We start from the raw sequence: 23,139 nt of genomic DNA, 5'->3' as shown, positions 1-23,139 counted from the left end.
CCTGTATATGCCTTTACTCAAGTTCATATACCTAGAACTCGCTCATCCGAAATGCCCTCTGAACCGAAACCATAATTTTTCCTTTAATTCCGATAAAATAAACTTCAATTCAAATCAGTACCCTTGAACCAATTAAACCAAAAAGTTGTTTATTATATGCATTTCTGTTAACAATTTCAGGGTCTTCAATGTTTGGAGAATAATATTTCCAAAGTTTATAAATTTCGGTTCAAATAATAAAACCGATTATTTATTGTTTCTCTTTTCATGCTTCTTTGCTTGTCCTGGAACGTAACTTACAAATACATGATTGCGCCTATAGGAAATAGTAATTGGCATTACGAAATTTCGCTTTACGACCTCTCTTCACAAACATGAATATGTGTATTCTTAAGAGGTGGCACAGGTGGAAAAGCGTAACAGAGATCCAAAGAGACGCGGTGGAGTCGGTGAAAGCATTGCATTACCTAATCCATAAATACATGTCTGTCACGCAATAAACAAAGCAATACTGCGGACGTAGTATGACCGATACACGACAGATGGTGACCCTACTCTTTCTTAGTACTCCTACAGTACAATCTAGCGGTAGGAGATATAATTATATTAACTGTAATACAATTTATAACAACTTTAGTTTGATGCGCGCGACTTTTCGATCTCCCTGTACAAGACTAAAGTAAAGTAGAGTTAGATTGTTCCATGAGGTTAATTAATTAAACACGATGCTATGAAAAAGCATCAGGGAGTGGAGATGTAGCTCCACCATCCTTGACTACGGCATTAGTTGAAGGTGCTCAGGGTGCTTTAGTCCCGCGTAGAGATCCTCCAGTACCAATTGGATAGGTGGCTAGGAAGGCGACAGAGGAATATTTTACCCCTAACGGGAAAGGAACCCCGGCCGTCCAACCCACAGCCTGTCCTTCTACAGACTGAGCTATTCCGGCTTCACAAATACAATACAAAGGAAATAAAAAGAAAACATAGGATCGGGAACTTCCACTGCAGGTGTTCTGAAGAGGAATGTTGAACATTCTAATTGGAGGGAAATCTCTGAAGAAAGTGTAACTTACCTGCAGTAGTAACGATATAGCAACAATGCCTTGCGCCCGATGCAGTGCTTCGGAGAAATTGGAATAAAGCTGGGCATTGAAGCCGAACACTTGGATCTGGAACAAGGAGAGGAACAGAACTTCAAGTTGGCAGCAATGATCTCTGTAGCTATATTTTTGTCTAGAATAAACTGAGATGAACAACTACACAGGCCCACACACATAACTAACTCCATAAAGCTGAGTTCTTTTTGAGAAGCTGCCAGGTTTGCAGCCATTCTGTAACCGCACCATGCAGGGACCTCGGGAAGGNCACAGGAGCCCTGTACTGGTCCCTATCCTAAGCCAGATCTAGCCAATCCATCCCATCCCATCCTATATCTCTAAGATCCATTTTAATATTTTCCACCCGCCTTGGCCTTCCAAGTGGTCTCTTTCCTTCTGGATTTCCCACCATTATCCTATGTGCATTCCTCTTCTCCCCTTTCGTGCTACATGCCCTGCCCACCTCATCCTCATTGACTTGATCATTCTAATTATACTTGGCGAAGAGTACAAGTTATGAAGCTCCTCGTTATGCAGTTTTCTCCAACCTGCTGTCACTTCATCTCTCTTCGGTCCAAATATTCTCCTCAGTATCCTGTTTTCAAACACCCTTAGTCCATGTTCATCTCTTAATGTCAGAGACCACGTTTCATACTCATAAAGAACCACAGGCAAAATTATAATTTTTATATTCTAATTTATGTATTTATGGAGAGCAGATAAGACAAGACGTCATAAAATGCTGCGAAGTTTCTGAATAGCTGTACAATTGGAGGCTTCTCAAGAAGCTCTCTACTCTATGAAACTAGTTAGTTAGTTAATTAGGCAGTTAGTTCTTCGGACAGTCAATCACTTGGTTAGTTAATTAGAAAGTTAACTGCTTTGGTAATTATTTAGTCACTTAGTAAGTCATACCAAAGCGGCCTCCGTAGTCTAGGGGTAACGTTCCCACCTCATGACCCAAGGTACGCGGTACGCCTCCGGGAGATGGGGAAGTATCAGGTACCACTGCCAGTAGAGGGGCCGAACTCGCTGGCTGAACGGGGCTTATAGCCAGCACCAGTACCGGAAGGGTATGGCGATTGGTAGAATATCATAGGGGGAAGTACAATAGATCAACAACTGGTCCCGGTGCATGGGGAAACCCACCCCCTCCAATAATGAATGAAGTCATACCAATACAAACTTAGGCAGTTTATTAATATGGATTCAGCAAATAAGTGGACATAAAGTAAACATTAAAAAAAGAAATACCCTTAGGTCCATTTCTGCAAAAATTCAGGAGTAATATCGGACTTATAAACATGTGTGTGAAGACAACGTCTCATATCCGGGTAGCAGGAAAGAATATGTTTGTTATCAAGTTGTTCCTTTCTGCAAAGGAGGCGCGCGGGTTTATGCGCATGCGCAATCTACTCCATGAATACCGATCCGTTAAGACATCTTCTTTACGTTTCTTGAGGATTTTGTACTTTCTTCAAAACAAACAAAGAAAGGCGGAAGAAATGTAAACATTTCAAACCCCCTTTTACGTAAATAAAAAAAGATACATTTTTGCTGTGGGGTTCACTGTACGCTGGCATCAGTAGAAATCTGAAAAAAAGAAATGAGCAAGCTTCAAGAGACCGGGGAACCATTTCTAGCTTGGGTTCCAAATTTTGTTTTGTGGGTAATTTTACAAAGCTACCAGTGGCTCAACTATAAAGCCTGGAGTTATAGGGTTACTAATGCATGATGAACGGGAAAGGGTTTGGAAGGAAGCGTCATGGCCTGATTGAGGTATTATCCTAACATTCATATAGAGAGACTGGGAAAAAGCAAAGGGGAAGCTCGGTCAGCATAGCAGGTGTCGAAGCTTGGTTTCAAACCAAGCACCTCCTGGATATTATAACTTCTCCTGTTCCAAAATTTCATCACCGTCTTCTAGGATCTGACGCCGGTTAGTCTGGTAGATATATTTCCTCTGTGGTTTACTCTTCTGTCCTAAAAATGGAGGAAGAAAGCTCCTTGGAATCGTCAGTAAATATCGGAATACACTGCGTCACATCTGAGAAGACGTGGTCTTCATAGTCATCACCGTGACAGCCTCACTTTTAACATAGGAAGCTACTTTTAGGACAAGATGTTATGAGCGTCGTTAAACAACTCAACATTCGTTGCTAGGAGATAAGTAATTCCACGGTCCAAGCTCTTCAGAAGCTAACACACTCAGCTAATGACGCCACCCTCTGCCTCTTGTTGATCCTAATAGTTCTTAATGTTCTCAAAAGAGCGCGCCACTGGTCTTCATGTAGGCTACATTCAGAAATCTTCCATACCAAAGAGAAGAAGCATGGGAACTTAACATCCATTTGTAGTCAATATATTTTCTCGATTTATTATAATAAAAATGTAAAGGATTTGATTACGTTCTTTTCTCAGTAGTAGGCTATGCTGTGTTCTCTCGAGGGTTTCCTTAATCACGTTACATCTTAAAATAGGCTGCGACCACTGATACATTTCCCTCAAGCATGACAATCTTACCACTTGACCCCGTGTAACCACTACAGTTGAGTTCTATCGAACTATGAATCTACAGTCCATCTACAGTCCTTTGTTGGATCTAACCGATTTTTCAGTTTCTCGATCATATACACAGTCGATAGGACTCCTTGGACAGAATTAACGCACATAGACATCCATGCATCGAGTGGGAATCGAACCCATGATCCCAATGTTTGAGGTGACTAAGACGGCTCATGCCTTAGACCACGAGGCCACTGTGATCGGCCTTCAGTTGAGATTGTAAGCTGAAATAAAGAAATATTTATAAAAACATTCTCTTCCTTCAGAAACTATTTAGGTTATAAAACCGTGTAGTCTGGTAGGTGTTCACCAACGTTTCAGATCAACATAATGCATCTACTTTTACCCTGATGATGGAGGCAGTGAAGAGAGAACCTCATATATCTAGGTTACATTCTGAAGACACGTGTCTTCTCTTATATGACGCTGTGTAGTTTGGTAAATAGAAACGTTTCGGAGAACCTCATGTATTTATCTTCAAAGTCGTCTACGGGGACGCTATCATGAGAAAAGTCAACAGATTCGAAACCATTAGAATCAAGAAAGCCAAGGTCATAAGTTGTCTCTCCACTCTTCTTCCCTGAAGATGTAAGCAGTAAGACCCTCCGAAACCCTGATAGACGTATGTACCTACCGAACTACACCGTGTCACATTCAACGAGACATGATTCTTATTCGCGTTTTTACTTCAAAAGTTAGGCGCAATTTGATAAATGATCGAAAACATTAAAATTCTCCTTCAAAGCAACTGTACGTAATATATTCCAGCAGAGCTCCCTCTTTTCTGCTTTTATTCATAGTGAATGAATTTTCCCCTATCCCCGTTTTGTCTGACCTGTCAAAAAAAGTTTACGCGGGGTTTTAAAATCAAGATGGATGCGCCATTGTTAGCTGCTTTATACAGAACGGATAGGCAAGTCGCTGTACTCGTTTCTACACAAGTTCATCATACAAATCGTGTGTTTCCTCAATCCGTCAATTCGCGTGCTACCAGACCACTCCGTCACACAACTTCATCAATTCTCACGCCAAGTAAATATTATCATATTTCTGCTACACCTCAGCTACTTGAATCCTTTTTGCTCCAAAGCAGAATCGTAGTTCAAATGTTTCGAGTTACCGCTCTGTTAACACGTATCTTCAAAATGAAACGTTCAGCGCTTCTCGGATTGTTAAATGCACACAAGTACATAGAAGAGTAATACATTTTGAACAAACGCTCCACAAGGATTCGAAAGAACGTAAAATGTGTGAAAGTAGGCCCATTCGCTTAGTGGGGGGTGGAGTCGAACTGGGTTCACTCGGCACGGCGGCCACTGATTGGCCTACTGTAGCCTGCCCCGGGTGATTAGGTTGATGGAGAATTTAGTGGAATGAAGATTGGCAGGGGAAACCGAAGTACTCGGAGAAAACCCGCCTCAGCGCCACTTTGATCATCACAAATCCCACTTGACCAGACCCTGGATCGAACCCGGGCCACTGTAGTGGGAAGCCAGCGACTAACCGCTTTAGCTATGGCGCGGCCTAAAGTAGGCCTGTACTCCACTGGAGTACATACGTATAGTTTACAAGTTTGCCTACCTACATCATTAAGGGGCCGATCAGGGTAGCATGAAGTGTCTTCACTCGCTTGAACCCTGGGATCGTGGGTTCCAATCCCACTCGAGACATGGATACCTGCATGCGTTTGTTTTGTTTTTGTGTTGCCCTGTGTGTAGGTATCGGCCTTTGGAAGGGCTGATCCCCCGTCAAAGGAGTCCTACCGACTGCGTATAGGATCAAGAAAGTGAAAAAGCGGCCAAGACCCAACAAAGCGTTGTAGAGCCATAATTCAATTCAATTTTTCTTTTTTCCTTGGCACTACAGCCCTAGTGGGCCTAAGCCTACCTCCATGAAATTCTCCGTTCAATTCGTTTTTTTTTTTTCTAGATCTTACACATTCGGTAGGACTCTTTGGGCGGGTGATCAGCTTGTCGCAAGGCCTCTACCTGTACACAAACACAGAAAAACGCACACACACACAAACTAAACATCCATGCCCTGAGTGAGATTCGAACACACGATCCCGGTTTCCAAGCGAGAGAAGACAGTGCATGCCTTAGACCGCTCGGCTACCGTGGCCGGCTCAATTCAATTCTTTATTATATATATACGAGTATGTGCCGAGTCAACAGCCGCAAGGCCAATTATAGGCAGAGCAGTGTAGATACAAGTAATTACATTACGGACAAACACAACATAAAGTCAAAGACAAATTACAGGCAAGCACTGGAAGGAAAACACATTAATGCAGACAAGTAAATAAACAATAATAATAATAATAATAATAATAATAATAATAATAGCATTATTAAGGGATCGAGGAATACAACGAAAGCCTCATTCAGGCTAGCGTGAGTCCCGACCGAGATTTTCAAATACAAATGTACAGATTTGCCGGCTACACCAACCAGTTCAGTAGGAAGAATATATGGAGTCATACCTCCACTCTCCCACACGTTCTTAACAAGCACATGGACAATTTTGGCTTCTCTTTAGGATCTGAGGTTCTCATAGCGGTGCTTATGCAATTATGTTTTATTGGGTATGAAGCCGTGTAGTCTGGCAAAGGCTTCCTGTTTGCTTCATAATAGTTTTTACTTGATTTACTTTTCAACCTTGAAGATGGATGTGTCATGTTCATCCGAAATATTTCTTACTTTAGTATTAAATACACCGAGTTTTCGCCAATTAATATTAACTCCTTCAACGCTTTTATGTGTTGCCTGCTTCATGTCGGTTTCTTGCTTCAATTACTCTTAAAACCAGGCCGCGCCACAGCTCAAGCTGTTAGTCGCTGGCTTCCTACCGCGGCGACCCTGGTTCGATCCCGGGTCTGGTCAAATGGGATTAGTGAGGGACAAAGTGGCGCTGGGACAGGTTTTCTCCGAGTACTTCGGTTTCCCCTGCCAATCTTCATTTCACCAATTGCTCCACGATCACCCTCACCTATCATCTGGGGCTGGTACAATAGGCCAGAAGTGGCCGCAGTACAAGGGACTTAGTCCCACCGCACTAGCAATAAAAAGAATACTTTCCTAATAGCCCTCGTTAGAATGTAATGCTGATGGGAGTGAATTTCGTGAGGTCTGCGTTACAAATTATTAACATTTCTGCCAAAGGAATTCATCCCAAATTGGGAAGCAACGGGTGCTGATTGAGCAGTTGAACTCAACATCACGAAAACAGGACCGAATATAGCAACTGAATATAAACGCAGAAGACAGTAACAGCAGATAACGAATCATTTCTACAAAATAATAGAAGATATCAGACAAAAACTAATATGAAGACCATATACGAGACCAGCGCATTTTATCATAACATATGACACGAATCTGTGCAGTGCTCGTAACGACAATAGTATTTTAAGTTAATTATTATTTATTAATTTTAATGTAAACTTATATATCTTAATTTCAATGCAATTAAATTAGAATGATGATTAATCTTCTCTCTGAAGAACACCTGAAGATTACCTTTCAAAGGTCGAAACCTGTAGTGTTGATTTTAAATCAATCAAAAATATACGTGTATATTGTGCTGACGACTGAACATGTAGAAGATTTTAATATCTCGTTAGTTGCGAGAATCAAGATAGGAGAAGGAAACAGAAGTATAGAGAAATATGGGAAGATAGGAGAACGGGGTGTTAAAGAAACAGGAAATGAGAGAGAGGAACATGTGGAAAACAAGAATAACAGAAAGTGAGAACAGTAAGAAGAGGAAGAAGGAATATCAGACGGTGAAAGAAAGGTTGTTAACTAATGTAACACTCCTTGAATGTCTCATCGTCTGTTCTATAAGCTTACGTGCTATTACTTTCTCCTAGTAAAGGCAACAGGTTAAGATATCCCTGTAACAGGCTGTAGAGGCCCTTGGGTTATGAGACGTTTTCTAGACAATAGATCATAGATGGGGGCGAGGTTGTCATCCTTACGCGCTGGCCACCCTTTACCTCCAGCAAGTTCATTTCTGTTAGGAGCTGAGTCGACGCTAGAGCCATAGTGCGGCTGGAAGAATTGGGTCAATTGAAAAATACAATAAATTAATCGGGAATCGAACTCGCGGGTTTCCTGCTTGTAACATAGAACCTCAACAAACTATGCTACAGCGCGCCCCCATTAACTTCCACTGGTTTTATCCACAACTAATTATCAATCCTGTATATTATCTAATAATACGTAAAGATCGCATTTCAATGCATCTTCGACCAGTAACGTGTACAAGAAGTCAAATGTAAAACGTTTCATTCATACAGTGTGCTACATATATCAAAACAACAAACTATACCGACCAAGTGACCGCCGCTTGTCGGTGAAGTTAGTGCCAACCTTTGCGGATAGAGGGTGTCACGTGGTCAGCGCTACAGAATCTCACGGCCCATTAATCTCGGATTTCTAGACCGGAGCCGCTATTTCCTTGAAATTGCTCCTCAATTATACACTTCACATATCACAGAATAATATTCAGTATTCACATGATAGACACAATACACTGAAACTAAAACTTCTCTCTCATTCGTAACCTGTTGCCTTGCTTACGTTCATGCAACGTGTTAACACTCGACAATTCTTTCTTATGGTGACCAAAAACTGCCAGATTTTAGGGCTTTCATCTCATCGTTACAGTACTTATCTTGTATATTGTACATAGAGACTATTTCTGTCACTCAAATACTTGTCTGTAACTGCTGAAGTTATACCTCTGCTTAATTAAGCACCAACCTATGAAGATATATTGAGGGTAGAGGAATAGCCCCAAACATTCCTAACCTCGAAATTAGATGAAGTTGAGTGTGCAGCTTCACGCTCCGGCTACTTTAACTCCGAGAAATGAGCTCCCAGTGCCATTTGAATATGAGGCTTGATGGGGCTCAAGAGCCCGTTTGGACTTTCGGGAATTAAACTCAAGATTCCTCGCAAGTCCAGCCTGTAACCTAGTAAATACATTGATAAATATACTGACTGAGCTATCGGACAGATACTTTGTATGAGGCCGGCACTCCTCGCCTAGATATATACAAACGTAGGGGCACAATGCAATAACATGCAGGTCTAAGTGCCAATCATTTTCAATGTTACCTTATCTACTTTATGTCATGTAATAACATGCTTTGAACTAATAAGTTTCCACGAAATTTTCAAGTAAGTGTATGCAATTTTGTTCCACTTTGCTATGCCTACAGCATAGCTTGATATGAAATCCAGTGTGGGGCAAACTTTCAGACACAGTTCGATAAGCATCCGCTACAAAGAAAATAGTTCGTTCCTTGCAAGAGCCGTGGTCTTTAAAGACAAGAGCATTTTGTATCATTATTAGCTGGATGGTCCGTTGATTAGAAATTTTAGGCTAGTTTCTATCTATATATTTTTCTATCTATCTGTCTATCTATCTTTCTATCCATCTATCTATCTGTGTCTGTTCATGGTTCTACACCCCTTTGTTCGACCTTGTCCATTTTTCTGTTTCTTGATCTTCTTACACAATCGGCAGGACACCTTCGACGAGGGATCGGCCCATCGTAAGGCCTCTACCTGCATAGGACAACACAAACACAGAACAAAAGCACACAGACATCCATGCCTCAAGTAGGATTCGAACCCACGATCCCAGTTTTCGAGCGGGCGCAGACATATCATGCCTCAGACCGCGCGCGGCCACTGAAATCGGCGCTTAAATTAAGGTGTGCTAATTTAAGTAAGTATCGCATTTACATTTTGCGAAATGTAATAAACTCTTCTTCTGACGGTCACAGTTTACTTCAATATCGAGATTGTGAAGGGAAATTCATTCTTCGTTGGCACCACTGATTGGATTATTTTAAATCGTAAAAAGAATTGTGATGGATTTAAAATTATCATAGAGGTGAGAGCGAAAAATGCTGTCTACTCGAATAAGATACAGTGAGGGACAGTAGTTCACTGACGTTTCGGAAGAACACACTGCCTCTATCGTCGGTGTCGAAGAATAAGATGAGTATGTAATCAACAAGGAGCAAGGTAAATTTTGTTATTGTTGGTTCCTTCCTCGGCTTACACTTTCACCCTTTAAAATGAGGCAGTACATTTCTCCGAAACGTCGTTGAAAATCTACCTAACCACATGTATTTACACGCCAGAAGACAGTAATCTTATATTCTTCTCAATCAAAATGGAGATTATATTCTCGAGCTGTAGGGAAATGTCAGACAGGAACTGGAACGGATGGGCACACGAAAAATTACGTAAAACTTGACAGGCCAATGTTTTTGATACGTGGGATACAAACCCTGATATCAAATGTAATATCTTCTCAATTTGTAGGAGAGGAAAATCTTATTTTCACTCATGTTTGTATTTTCGTAATTTTTTATCATGACGGATTGAGTGGAAATGAAATCTCGTAAGCGAAGGAAACACGTCACAGCGGGAGAAGACACTCACTTGTTTCATCGAGGTTCTGGAAGGCAATTCTCGCTTTCCTCTTCATTCAGTCTTACTCTCTTCCATTCTCCCTTTGTCTCTCTTTCCTCGTCTCCTCATCTTTCTCAGTGTTAAAGTAAAGTAACAGGCAGTGAAGGCCCATAGGTTTGTGAGACGTCGAGGCTCCCACGTTATCTAGACTATCGGCTCACAGATGTCAGTGAGGTTGTCAGTCTTACGCGTCGGCCGCCCTTTAACCCCCAGGAAGGCTCCTGGTACTCATTTCTGTTAGAGACTAACTCGACCCCAGGGCCATAGTGCGGCTGGAAGGATTAGGTACTTACTCACTCATGAAGCTGAGCCCTTCTGGAGGAGCAGCCAATTCTGAAGCGACTAAAAAATTTTCCAGCATTTCATGGAACCCGAATGTTCATTATCGTGTTCACAAGAACCCTCCACTGGTCCATATCCTGAGCCAGATCAATTCAATCCATACCGTCCCATCCTATCTCTCTAAGATACATTTTAATATTATCCACCCACCTATGCCTTGGTCCTCCATGGTCTTCTTCCTTCTGGCTTTCCCACCAATATCCTATATGAGTCACTATGGTTCTATAGCCCTTATGGATCTTCACCGTCTTTTTTTTCAGTTTCTTAATCCTATGTACAGTCGGTAGGACTCCTTAGATGGAAGATCAGCCTATCGCAAGGCCGCTGCCTAGTTACAGATCAACACACACAGAATAAAAGCACACTAACATCCATGCCTCGAGTCGGATTCGAACCAACGTTCTAGCGGGAGAAGGCGGTTCATGCCTTAGACCACGCAGCCACCGTGACCGGCATAAATTATCCTCTAAATCCTGCACCACACGTCTTCATGGGGCGGTTATTAATTAAGCACAGGGACAAATTTACTTTTTGAAGTTTCACAGATAAGACTAATGTTCTGTTTTAGCGTTAACCCAGGAAACTGTGAATAGTTTCACAATTACGTACATAGAGGTCATTGTGCACTGAGCAGATGTTTCAGGTTGACTGCTGAAAGCAATTCGCTTTTTGTTTGTTTGAATTGTTCTTGTGCGAACCAGGTCTAGTGACGGTGGGGAATCCCGGGTCACATTCCGTGGCCAATGGGCGGCAATTGTTCTACTCTGTGAGATACAGCAGCTTAATACAGCCCAACAAAGCAGTTTATCGCCCCAAGTTACTGGGAGTGCTCCAGTGGAAGGCAGAATACACCCGAGGCCCGACCTAATAAGCGGATTTAAAAGAAAACATGATATAAATTAGCAACTTCTGCGATATGACGCCATATGACGTAAATATTTACTGGTTTTTCGGAGGAATATTCTGCCACCATATTCTGTCCTACCCTGATGAAGGATATGTTAGTACAAATTTACTGGACTATACGCCGTCACATCCCAGAAAATACTCTTCAGAGTGTGAGAAGAAAGACAAATACGAATAACGAAAGAAAATTATAGACAAGAATGAACCAATTATAATGTTGCAGGAGGAAAGAGGACCTAAGAAGAGAGAGAGAGAATCAAGCCACTATTCAAAATATTTAATGACGTTTCCGAGATAGGACAGTCAGTATAGTAACTGTCTATGGGCTGAACGAAAGAGCCCCCCCCCCCCAGAATACAAGACTAGAGATTAACAGCTACTTCATCCTGCTAAGTGTGACATATTCCTACTGATAAAAAGGTAAAACTATTGACGTACCAGGCCACTGAGGCCCATAGGGTTGTGAGACGTCGAGGCTCCCACATTTTCTAGAGAATTGACTCACAGATGCGGTAAGGTTGTCAGCCTTACGCGCCGGCCGCCCTTTACCCCCAGTAAGATTCTTGGAACTCATTTCTGTTAAGAGGCTGAGTCGACCCTAGGGCCATAGTGCTGCTGGAAGGCTTAGGTAAATTGAAAAAAAAAATCCAATTATCTTATTTGGAATCGAACCAGCGACCTTCCGGCTTATAGCACAGTGCCTCAACCAACTACGCTACAACGTGTCTCTACATATATATAGGCTTCATTATAATTATTATTATTTACCGCAATCGGGTATTCACCCGTTGGCAGTAGACCTAACACAGGACAAAATAAAGTACACACAACGCAAATATCATCATCATCATCAGTAATCTGTCAAGACGACAGGTCCACAGTCTCTTCCAAAACAGTTCCTCCACTTAATGCCATCTAGAGCTTTCTCCTTCAAATGACAGTATCCTCTTCTGTCCCCAAGGTCATCCAGTATCTTCTTACGTCTTCTTCCTCGTCTTCTGGTCACTTCTATCCGCCCCTCTATCCTTCCTTCAATAACTTCTTTTAGAAGGCAGTTACTGCGTAAAACATGACCAATCCAGTTAGCCTTCCGTTTTATTATTTCGTGTAGGATATTCCTCTGCTCACTGACTCTAATACTGACGCAAATATATACAGTAATTAAGAGTACACTTAAACAAGGTAACTTCACATCATTTCAAGGTCACTCATGTCACTTCAATTTCCAGTCCATCCCAACTGAAAGCCTCTGTGTTCGTAACTGCTTCCTTGATATTCTTTCTAAAGTATTTAATTTACAGGGAAAAGAGGCTAGTACGCATACAGGTACACGGTTCCAATATTTTAGATCCTATTTACAAAGGAATATTTAACATTGTCTGTTCTTTGTTTCCTACACATCATTTTCCCATCAAGATCGCTCCTACTCCGGTAATAATCGTCCCTATACTTTTGTAGGATATTTGGATGACGTCATATGCATTCTAGGATAGTATTGATATCAGTCAGCTGTTTCTGAACATGCATCACGCTTGAAGGCATTTCAGTGTCAGGTCTGACATGAAGCATTTGGAGCACTACACCTCGTGAATATGCTACGAATTCGCTATCTTCACTTAAATATATTCGCGCATGCGTGATCAGAGAATGTCCGTGAGGACAGACAATATTTCACATCTCGGAATGCGGTCTCAAACAGCCTGTCGGTCATACGCGTAAAATTATACAAGAATTGAAAAATGTACTCAAACTGGAGTACATTTATCTTATAGTTAACTTTCTCTTTGCAATTTGTCATGCCTAATTAAGAGTCGGAATACATCAGTCGGTATAAAGACGGGATACGAGCTGGACGACACGGGTTATATTCTCGACTGATACAAGAGATTTTCTCTTCTTTACAGCGTCAAGACAAATACTTGGGCCACAAAACCTCCCATCCAACAGGTGCCGGCGGGTAAAACGTCGTGGCGTGAAGCTGACCACTGAACTGCAATTACATCTTCATGGCAAAGCGTTTAATAAATGAAACACAGGTACAATTTTATTTGTTTCTGCCTCACTGACTTCAGTGTTGATTTATTTATAATNNNTGCGGCTTATATTCGAAATATTCGAAATCACACTTCATTTAAAAAAAAATTATATTCATAATTAGTAATACAGGGTGTTCTACTCCTGAAATAATATTCCAAGAAAATTATTTTTTCTATAATTTCTGTCTGGAAATTGTGCTGCGGCCTATACACGCACGCGGCCTATACATGCGTAAATACGGTATGTTAGTTGCTCAGATTTTAGTTCATAACTTTTATTCTTCTCCAAGTATAATTAGAATGATCAAGTCAAGGAGGTTGAGGTTGGCAGGGTATGTAGCACGAATGGTGGAGAAAAGGAATGCGTGTAGGATATTGGTGGGAAAGCCAGAAGGAAAGAGACCACAGGGAAGACCAAGGCGTAGGTGGGTAGACAATATTAGAATGGATCTTAAAGAAACAGGATGGGATGGTATGGATTGGATTGATCTGACTCAGGATAGGGACCAGTGGTAGGCTCTTGTGAACACGGTATTGAATCTTCGGGTTCCATAAAATGCTGTGAAATTCTTAAATAGCTGAAGATTTGACTTCTCCTCAAGAAGGGCTCAACTCCATAAGTAGGTAAGTATATTAGTTGCTGAGTTGGTAGCAATTACCCTTTGCCGAAGAAATTCCTCTTAATTGCAGCACCTCTTACTGTATATTGCTATCTTTCTGTTTACTACTATATAGCACTGAATTGCACAATGGCTGTTGAATAAAATTGTCGTGGCCTAATACAGCGGCTATTTAGGAATTTACTTCGAGAAACTGAGGAAATGACGAAAAATAGGGCATCCGTTCTCCTTGCCTAGGTATAATCCAACGCTCCACTAATATGAATTTATAGTTCTACCGCTACATTAACCTGCTCAGTATTACTGTTACTCCTTCAAGCCCCCCTCCCTGGTCCACCCTTTCCTATATGTGTGCCGGTTTCTCCAAGCTCGGCTAATTTTTCTGTCCTGATGATAGAGGAAGGAACTTCCTTCGAAGCGTTGTTGAGTACACACCAAACTGTACGCCGTCACATTCCAGAATACCGCAATTTCCTTAGTCACTGCTCTAAGAACCTCATATACCACATTTTAAATGCATTTGAAATATGTAATTACGTGTATTTGGAAACAAACGTTACCTTAATTACAGTGAGCAAATTTAATGGAAAGTCAGTACAGTTAAGTATGAAACAGGGTAACTATAATAGTCATATATGACCGCCATCTTTATCCTAGTTTTAAAAAAATAAAGACAGGCTTATAAGATCCTCTTGTTGTCTGTGTGTCTGTATGAATATCCCCCTTATCGTTGCTAAGCAACGGCTCGGTAAACACGTTCCCGCTGCAACGAATACATTTAAAACAGAACTGTTAGACTCGTCGCTTTCTGTGCGGCGCTTGTCGTAACAAAGGAAGTTTTGAATCTCTGTATGTATATCTCCCTTATCGTTGCTAAGCAACAGCTCGGTAGACACGTTACAGAGCCAATGAAAACACGCGCGTAGTTTTCTATGCTCCGTGATGTATCAAAATAAAATAGGCAATTAGTTATTCCCAGAACGTCTCGGTTTGTTAGATGTGACGGTATGTACTCTGATAGAAGTATACCGACGTTTCGGAGGAAGACACTGTCTACATCTATAACCTCTAAGAATAAGCGAAGCCAGAAATAATCAAGATAAAACCAGGATGCAAAGTCACTTGGCATAATCTTTGACACTGAAGATGGGTGTAATACGTTCTTCCGAAACGTCGCTAAATTTCCATCAGACTACAGAGTGTCACATACCAGAAGTCTTTGTTGTGAGAGACACAAATAAAAAGTGATCTGCAAACAAGCAGTGACTGCCAAAACGAAATGTTTCGGTTATTTTACAGCGCTGTAAGTAGACGGTACGCCTAGAGAGGAACATGAGATGCATATGATCGTGTGAAAATGATTAAACGTGTATTTAATTTGTACCATTAATGGGTAGTTATCATTCCCTTGGGAAATGTGATGTATTGACGTACAATATGTTCTTAAATCACTGGCAGGGAATAATGTGGAACTGTTTGCGTGGGCCAGTGGAAGAGACCAACTGGGGCGCGACTAACAGAAAGCCAGATAGCTTTATTGCAGGTGACAATTCTACATGAGAATTACACGCGTGTAATAAATCCCTGAAACATAACAAGGGGGGAAATATGTCCCCAGAAATAGAATTTCATAAAAGTTGTTAAACTGTGTAGTAAATAAAGCGGGATATATTTTGGGATGTGATAACTTTATCTGGCTGAAGTTTACTGACTTTTCAGAAGAGGATACTGCCTCCATATTCAGGGTCGAAGAGTAGGATAAGCAAGTAACTAACAAAGCTTTACTTAGAGCTTCCTTCTTCCTGGTTGATTGTCTTAATTTTCATATCTGAAGGATGAAGCATATTCTTCCGAAACGTCAGTGATCTATAATTAGCTAACTATTTTTTATGGTAAAATGTGGTTCAAATATAGTTAAAACTATAAATTAAACTTGATATTAAATTGATAAATTTAAAATTGAAATTAAAATTTAAAATGGCTAGTAAATTATTTATAGACAATTCGAATTACATTTTAAAATTAAGATATAAACACAATATGAATTTGTATCGATTAATGACGCAATTCAGAAGGTAAATAGTATCCATGTACGCCTGAAGATGGCCCAGAAATTGGGTGGAAACATGATACCATCAAAAACGAATAAAAACAAATGTTCACACAGTAGTGTATATTTTGTTTCTTTTTGTTTATTTGTTGTGCCACTGTCCCAAATTATGTCCTTTTACAAATAACATACAACAGTATGTAAGATTTGAGGCTTTCACGGCGGTGACTATGAAGAAAGCAGTCTTCTGGGATTTGGCACCGTGTATATGTGGTGTTAACCGACGTTTCGGAGGAACGTATCGCCCCCATCTTCAGGGTAGAAGAAAAAGTACAAGAAATTTCTTATACTTTTTCTTCTACCCTGAAGATGGGGGCGATACGTTCCTCCGAAACGTCGGTTAACACCACATATACACGGTGCCAAATCCCAGAAGACTGCTTTCAACATACAACAGGATGCATACCCTAAAAGCTGTAAACTTTGGCGCGTTCCTTTAATTCTGTTTAACGATCTCGAAATCAGTAAGTGGGTCGGTGATATAAAGCTTTTCATGCGCCTCTGCAACTTTTCGTTCCGACAAAATACTGAACGTGCTTTGGAACAGTTATGCTTCAGAAGCAACCAGAATCTCGTGTGGTTACAGCCATTCGATTTTAACCTAAGTTGGAACAACTGCACAAATAGACAACCGAGAAATCGGCTTTTGATTTCTGGCAGAAATTCATGTCTTTCCAAAACCATCGAGATGGACTCTGAGGAGAAATGAATCTCCGACCAATAGGAATCACGGGACCTTCCGCCAAGAACAAAGCTGTCAGACATGAAGCTGACGGTCCACACTTAGTGTCAAGATTCAGAATGCATGGAGCTATACATCCATTTCGTCATTGGTCTTCATTCGGTGGCGATTCGATAAGCAAAGAGATAAAATTAGTGTTCCATCAACAGATGGCAGCAGTGGAAGGCATGGCGGAGTCAGTATTGGAGAGCCCACCTTTGGTGAAAAAATCCTGTAGATAACAGCACCAGTAAGAATATTGCTCTTATATCAGTTTCGTAGCGTACTATAAATATTATTATTATTATTATTATTATTATTATTATTATTATTATTCTCATTATTATTATTTAAATTGCAAATGGGGTTTTACTCGGTGGCAGTGATACTACAACAAGACACAACACAAATAACACACCACACAAAAAGACACAGCACACAAAAGTACACAAGCAATAAAGGACATATTATACAAAAAGAATACAATGCAAATACAATTTATAACTAGAACAAAACAATTACAACTACAATTAAATAAATTAAATAATCAAATATGACAATCTTAACAGATCTCTTCTTATTCCGAGCTCAGATATCTTTGTCTAAGTTTCTCTGTAACAATTTATCGTTTAAATGTCAATGTATTTTATGCTAGTTCCAAAATAATAAGAATTTCTACAAAGCAGAGAAGCGTAAACACTTCCCACAAGTTTCGTGACGCAACGGAACGCACTGCTGGTTCTATAATTTGCAGGGTTAAATTTCAAGTATTGATACTCGTACAGGGTAGAACGACCGTAAGGGTTGGTTTAAGGTAGGGGGGTGGAGGCCCTGCATGCTAAGACGTCGGTGGTAGGGGAGGTTGGTTAAACTTTGAGCAAACATTTCGGCGCCCTGAAGCGGTTTATTAGGTTAAGACCTCGAGGGACTGTAATTATAAACGCAGAAACCCCACCCTTCCACTCTATTCCCTAAATGCAGACTCCCCGTCAGAGCTAATTTGCAGATTATTGTTAATTGTGATCTTCTAAGACGAGGCGCAGGTTCTAGCAGAGTTATTAGGCAGAAACCACAATCGCGCCCGTTGATACCTGCGTGCCTGAAGCACGTTCATCTCTATAACCCGGTGAGCTCTGTTAGAACGTCGACGTCCTGATCGGTAACACAGCTCATTGCAACACCGCCCAGTGTAGAGTGAGAGGAATAATCAGTTGGAATGACTCTTGAAAGAACCTGTCAAAGTATTCGAGGAACTGGGGAAGATCCTGGTCGAATTTCTAAACGTCGGCTGTCTTTCATGGCTACACGAGGTCATAACCCAGAAGATAAAAATCCTCATAACCACCGGTGTGAGAGCCTAAAGAGTGTTCTTGTATGAGGTGACTATTCATCCGTATTATAATCCTAAATATGTAGGCGACATGTTCCTCAAACGTCTGTTGATTTTCAGCGGAATACAAGGCGTTACATCCCAGAAGCCAGAGCTCTTTACCATGTGAAGTCTTTGAAACGAATACAATCAGGAATCAAGATAATTTTGACCTCGTGATAAGAAGAAAATACATGGTTAGTCCATAAAATGTTGGAACCAGAAGCAAGAAAATGGACTCCCTAACAGGCTGACTTACTTTATGCAGGTTCCATCGTCCTCTGTTTGTTTCTTCGTGATCAAGGCTTTCCTATCGATGTTTCAATTCTTAGTACTTTTACAGAAAATGTGATTTTGTTTCTTTGGTTTATTACTATGGATTGACAAGACACCCATCGACAAACTCCACGGAGCTCAGTCATTAGAAAGCTGCCAGTCGCTCAGCTGCTCAAGAATCTCCAAAAGTTTCATGGAACAATAAGGTTCATTACCGTTTTCACAAGGGCCCTTCACTGGTCCTAATCATGAGCCTGATGAATCCATTCATCGACGGGAGGGTAAAGGCAAATAGGTAAAGATATCCATGTAACCGGTCTCCGAGGCCCAAGGGTTCTAAGACGCCGAGGTTCCAATATTTTCTAGACAATCTGCTCAAAGATGGCGGTGAAGCCGGCATTAACCTCCCCAGGAAGATTTCTGGTACTAATTTCTGTTAGGGGCAGAGTCGACCCCTGGATCATAGTGTTGTTGAAAGGATTAGGTTAACCGAAAAATCTAATGGCCTCATTGGGAACCGAATTCGCGACCTTTTGAGTTGTAGCATGGTGCCTCAACCACTAACACTACCGCGTGCCCCCCAAATTCAGAATTTCTGGAACATAACATCTTCAAGTATCAGCTTCGTAATGGAACATCCATAGCTCCTCATATATTCTTCTCCCTTGTTGTGGATACAGTGTTGAATTAGTTCGGTATGGAAGATGAGTCACACAAGAACTTGACTACGAGAGCCAAAATCTGCGCGTGGGTAAGAAACTTGTCAGTCTGCGCATTCTGCTTCCTCTGCGGTACTAAAAGAGCCTCTCTTTTTTCCTTGTCACGAATACCCAGTTCGAAGTTGAGGTGAGGGGCTCCAATTGCGACGTACGCCAGAGTCTGCATGCAAATCATGGACACCCCTTGCCTCCGGGGGCGCAGTGGATCTAATCTGGAGGTTGGCTCCGGTCAGGTCAACTTGACTTGGGGTCAGGTAGGAGTTTGGGGGAGGGGGTGGTGGGTGGACAGCGCCACCCAATTCACTCACTCGGTCGACTTCTTCAACCCTCGTTTCGGTAGGCTGAGATCGATATCGGGGGAGGGTGTCTCTCGCATGAGGCTAGGGTCTTACTTACCTCAGCCCTCAGACACAGGCTGATGAAAAATATTGATTCCAACATAAGGAATGTACGTGGTTCTACAGAAACTGCTTGTTGTATGCCTGTGTGAATAATGGACACAGACACACTTTGGTACCTCAAAATCAACTCTTCCGAAAATTTGTTTCTTCTTCTTCTTCTTAATCTACTACTACTACCACCACCATCATCATCATCTTAAAGATTAAGGTAAAGGTAAAGTTGTCCCTGTGCTTAACTAATTAAGCACTATGCCATGAAGGCGTATGGGGGAGTGGATGTATAGATCCATATTTTCTTTATCTCGGCACTAGTTGGAGGTGAGTGGCAGGTCTCAAACCCCAGCAGCTTTACACTGGAGGAAAGAGCCGCCGTTACTCACTGGATAGGAGGCTGGGTGAAACCCACAGACTGTCCGGACGATATGGAGAATTGAAAATTCTTGACTCTACCGGGACTCGAACGTCGACCCCTTGATCGTCCAGCCCGTAGCCAGTCGTTATACCGACTGACCTATCCCGGCTCTCATGATGGTTAAGTTAAATATAACAGGCCATAGAGACCCATAGGGTTGTGAGATGTTGAGGGTCCCACATTATCTAGACAGTCGGCTCACAGATGGCGGTAAGGTTGTCAGCCTTGGACGCCAGCCCTTCTAACCACCAGGAAAATTCCTGGTACTCATTTATGTTAGAGGCTGAGTCGACTCCATGCCCAAAGCGCGGCTGGAAGATTAGGTCAATTGAATAATCCAATGATCTCATTGGGAATTGAACGCGTGACCTTCCGGCTTTTAATATAGTGCCTCAACCAGCTACGCTAAGTTCCGCCGATGGTTAAGCTAGTCTGCTTTATTCCCATATAGAATAAATTCCGAAATTCTAAACCTTGCAGACAATCGGCAGGACTCCCTGACGAAAGGATCAGCCCAGTGTCAAGGCCGCTACATACACAGGACAACACAAACACAGAAAAGACCGGCCGGATTGTTTCAGCGGGCGAAAGCGTTTCGTTTCTTACGCCGCGCCGCCATCTTGATGTGTGCTACGTTTATTGCTCTGTCAGTGTCGGTAATAAGATGAGTATTGAATGTTGAGCATTTAGTGAAATGAGAATTTGTAGGGTAAGCCGAAGTAACAGAGGAAACCTGCCTCAATGTCACTTTCTCTACCTCGAATAACACGTGACCTGACATGTGATAGAACCCGGGCCAGCAGCGGTGAGAAACTGATGACTAACCGTGTCGGTCGAAATGCAGCCTACGGGCCGGTTCAATCCGCGATCCAAAGGTCTTAATCTTCAATGTTAGCTGAAGCGATAAAATTCCGTCTCCTACGTCAGTCATTATAACCCTTCGAATTAATCGGTGTCTGGACGGTAAGGCGTTGTCTTCTGAGTATATGTAACTAGTACAGTTACTGTAACTTTTTTTCCCCTTGGCACTCCAGCCCCAGTGGGCCTAGGTCTACCTCCATGAACTTCTCAGTCGGAACACCGGATATCCTGACAAGATTCTCTTCATTTCCCTTGTGCTGTCCAGAGAATTTCCGGGAAAATACTTGGATTAGGCCATGACCACTTCCTACCTAATCTTTTCCCATTCATTTGTCATCCTACCATCCAACTGCATGTAGGCTCTTATAAAAATCGTCGCTAAATACACGTACCTGACTATTCACCCTCGAACGCCTGTACTTAGTTAAGTCTTCAGTAGTTTTCTTCAGTTCATCTGGGCAAATACTGGAATATCTCAATAGGCCATGACCAATTCCTTAGAAGTCCATAACATTTCCTGTTTCATCAATCAACCCAGCATTCGACGCTGTGTAATCTTGATACTGACACCGTCATCATCATTATTATGATCCTCACCACCATTACTAACTTCACGAATTAGACCATTCTGTCTGCTCCAACTCCAAGACTTGTCCTTGCAACGTCCTTCCTGTCGATCTCCAGAATCACAATTTAATGTCATATTCGGAAGCGTAAGGCAATAGAGTTCCACAGCCGAATAATTAAAATAAATACAAAGATTTATGTCTTCTGGTGCGTGACGTCGTGTAGTCTGGTAGAAATTCATTGAATTTTCGGATGAATTTACTGCCTCTATCTTCCGAGTCGCAAAGTAAACAAACAAAAAATCAGAAAGAAGCTGGTGTAAAGCTGGGTAGATCTGCCTGCACGGGAGTCATATCCAAGAAGATACTACTCTTTATAGCATGGTTCTCGGAAAAGAAATGTAAACGTCACCATGTACTTCATTTTATACATATATTTCTCTGGGGGTTTTCCCACTAAAATTATGTATGCATTTATAATCTCTCCCATGTGCACTACACGTTCCATCTACCTAACCCACCTTTACATAATCACCAGAATAATGTTAGGCAAACAGAAGACGTGCTGACACACCTTTCTGCAACATACTCGTATCCCAGGAAGTCAAACAAAAATTAAAATTATCGGTTTCATGGGATATGACACCGTGAAACACGGAAGAAAGGTACCATCGTTTCGAAGGAATCTGCTGCCTCAGTCTTTAGGGTATCAGGCTGTGCAACGTTCACAAATTCGAATCTCTTCGAATCAAAAAATCCAATCCGATTAGACCGTGTGACAATAACTGTCTGGAATTACATTCGGGAGTTCCTCGGTTCGATTCTCGGGTTGTGGGGCACTGGCTGTCCTGACTGAGAACTTTTGTGGTACTCCTCACTCTCTCAAGGCAATCTACTGTGTAGGATCTAGAATATGTCACGAACATTCCCTTCCAAATCCTTATCAATTCATCATTCACCATATCATTCTAAGTTTTAACTACTGACAGTGCCGTGAAATAAACAAAAAGCACGAAGCTACTTTGGTCCGTTTATCATTCTCCTACCATGAAGATGGATAGAGCAGGTTCGTCCGAACAGTTCTTACGCTTATACCAGACTACACCGCGTCAGATCATAGAACGCAATAACTTTAATTTTACTGTCGTTAGAACCTCAATTATGACACATTTCTCTTATAAAGATAAGCTTTACTACGCAACGTCCGTAGGTTCCAAACCCTCCGAATCAAGAAAACGAATCTACTTTTTACTTTTCTTTCCAACCTTCTAGCTTGGAACGGAGGTATTTCCTAAACGTCGTTAAAAATATTGTATTGGATTGTCACGTGTTTTCTACTACGTGTTCCGTCAAATACAGCTGTGTGTGTATTTAAAGAGATTGTACACGGCTACGTATGATTGTACCTCTTATACTATTTGGTAAAATCCACAGACTACACGGCGTCATATCCCAGGAGACAAATATTTTCATTGTCACTGCCGTCAAAAGCTCATATCTCACATAAAGAACAGATTTCATTATTTCCAATTGGGTTTATTTCTGTCATTATAACTTCTGTATAGATACATTGTAAGTTAACACCTTATAACCCAGTGGTCACTATATGTACCATCAGCTTTAACATACTAAAACTCTACATTA

At 41.5% G+C, this 23,139-nt stretch overlaps 1 protein-coding gene across 1 annotated transcript in view; it reads right to left on the bottom strand.

Annotated features, from left to right (window-relative positions):
- LOC111868617 (carbonic anhydrase-related protein 10) overlaps nt 1–23,139 on the bottom strand; it is a 464,761-nt gene that overhangs the window by 78,633 nt on the left and 362,989 nt on the right. Inside the window, exon 6 of the mRNA XM_033753652.1 lies at nt 1,074–1,169. Within this exon, the coding sequence (XP_033609543.1) occupies nt 1,074–1,169 (96 nt within the window). The remainder of the gene's footprint in view (nt 1–1,073; nt 1,170–23,139) is intronic.

This window comes from Cryptotermes secundus, unplaced genomic scaffold (genome assembly GCF_002891405.2).
Source record: "Cryptotermes secundus unplaced genomic scaffold, Csec_1.0 scaffold81, whole genome shotgun sequence".
Lineage (NCBI taxonomy): Eukaryota > Metazoa > Arthropoda > Insecta > Blattodea > Kalotermitidae > Cryptotermes > Cryptotermes secundus.
The sequence above is the reverse complement of the archived record's forward strand: the minus strand, read 5'-3'. Positions and strand labels throughout refer to the sequence as shown.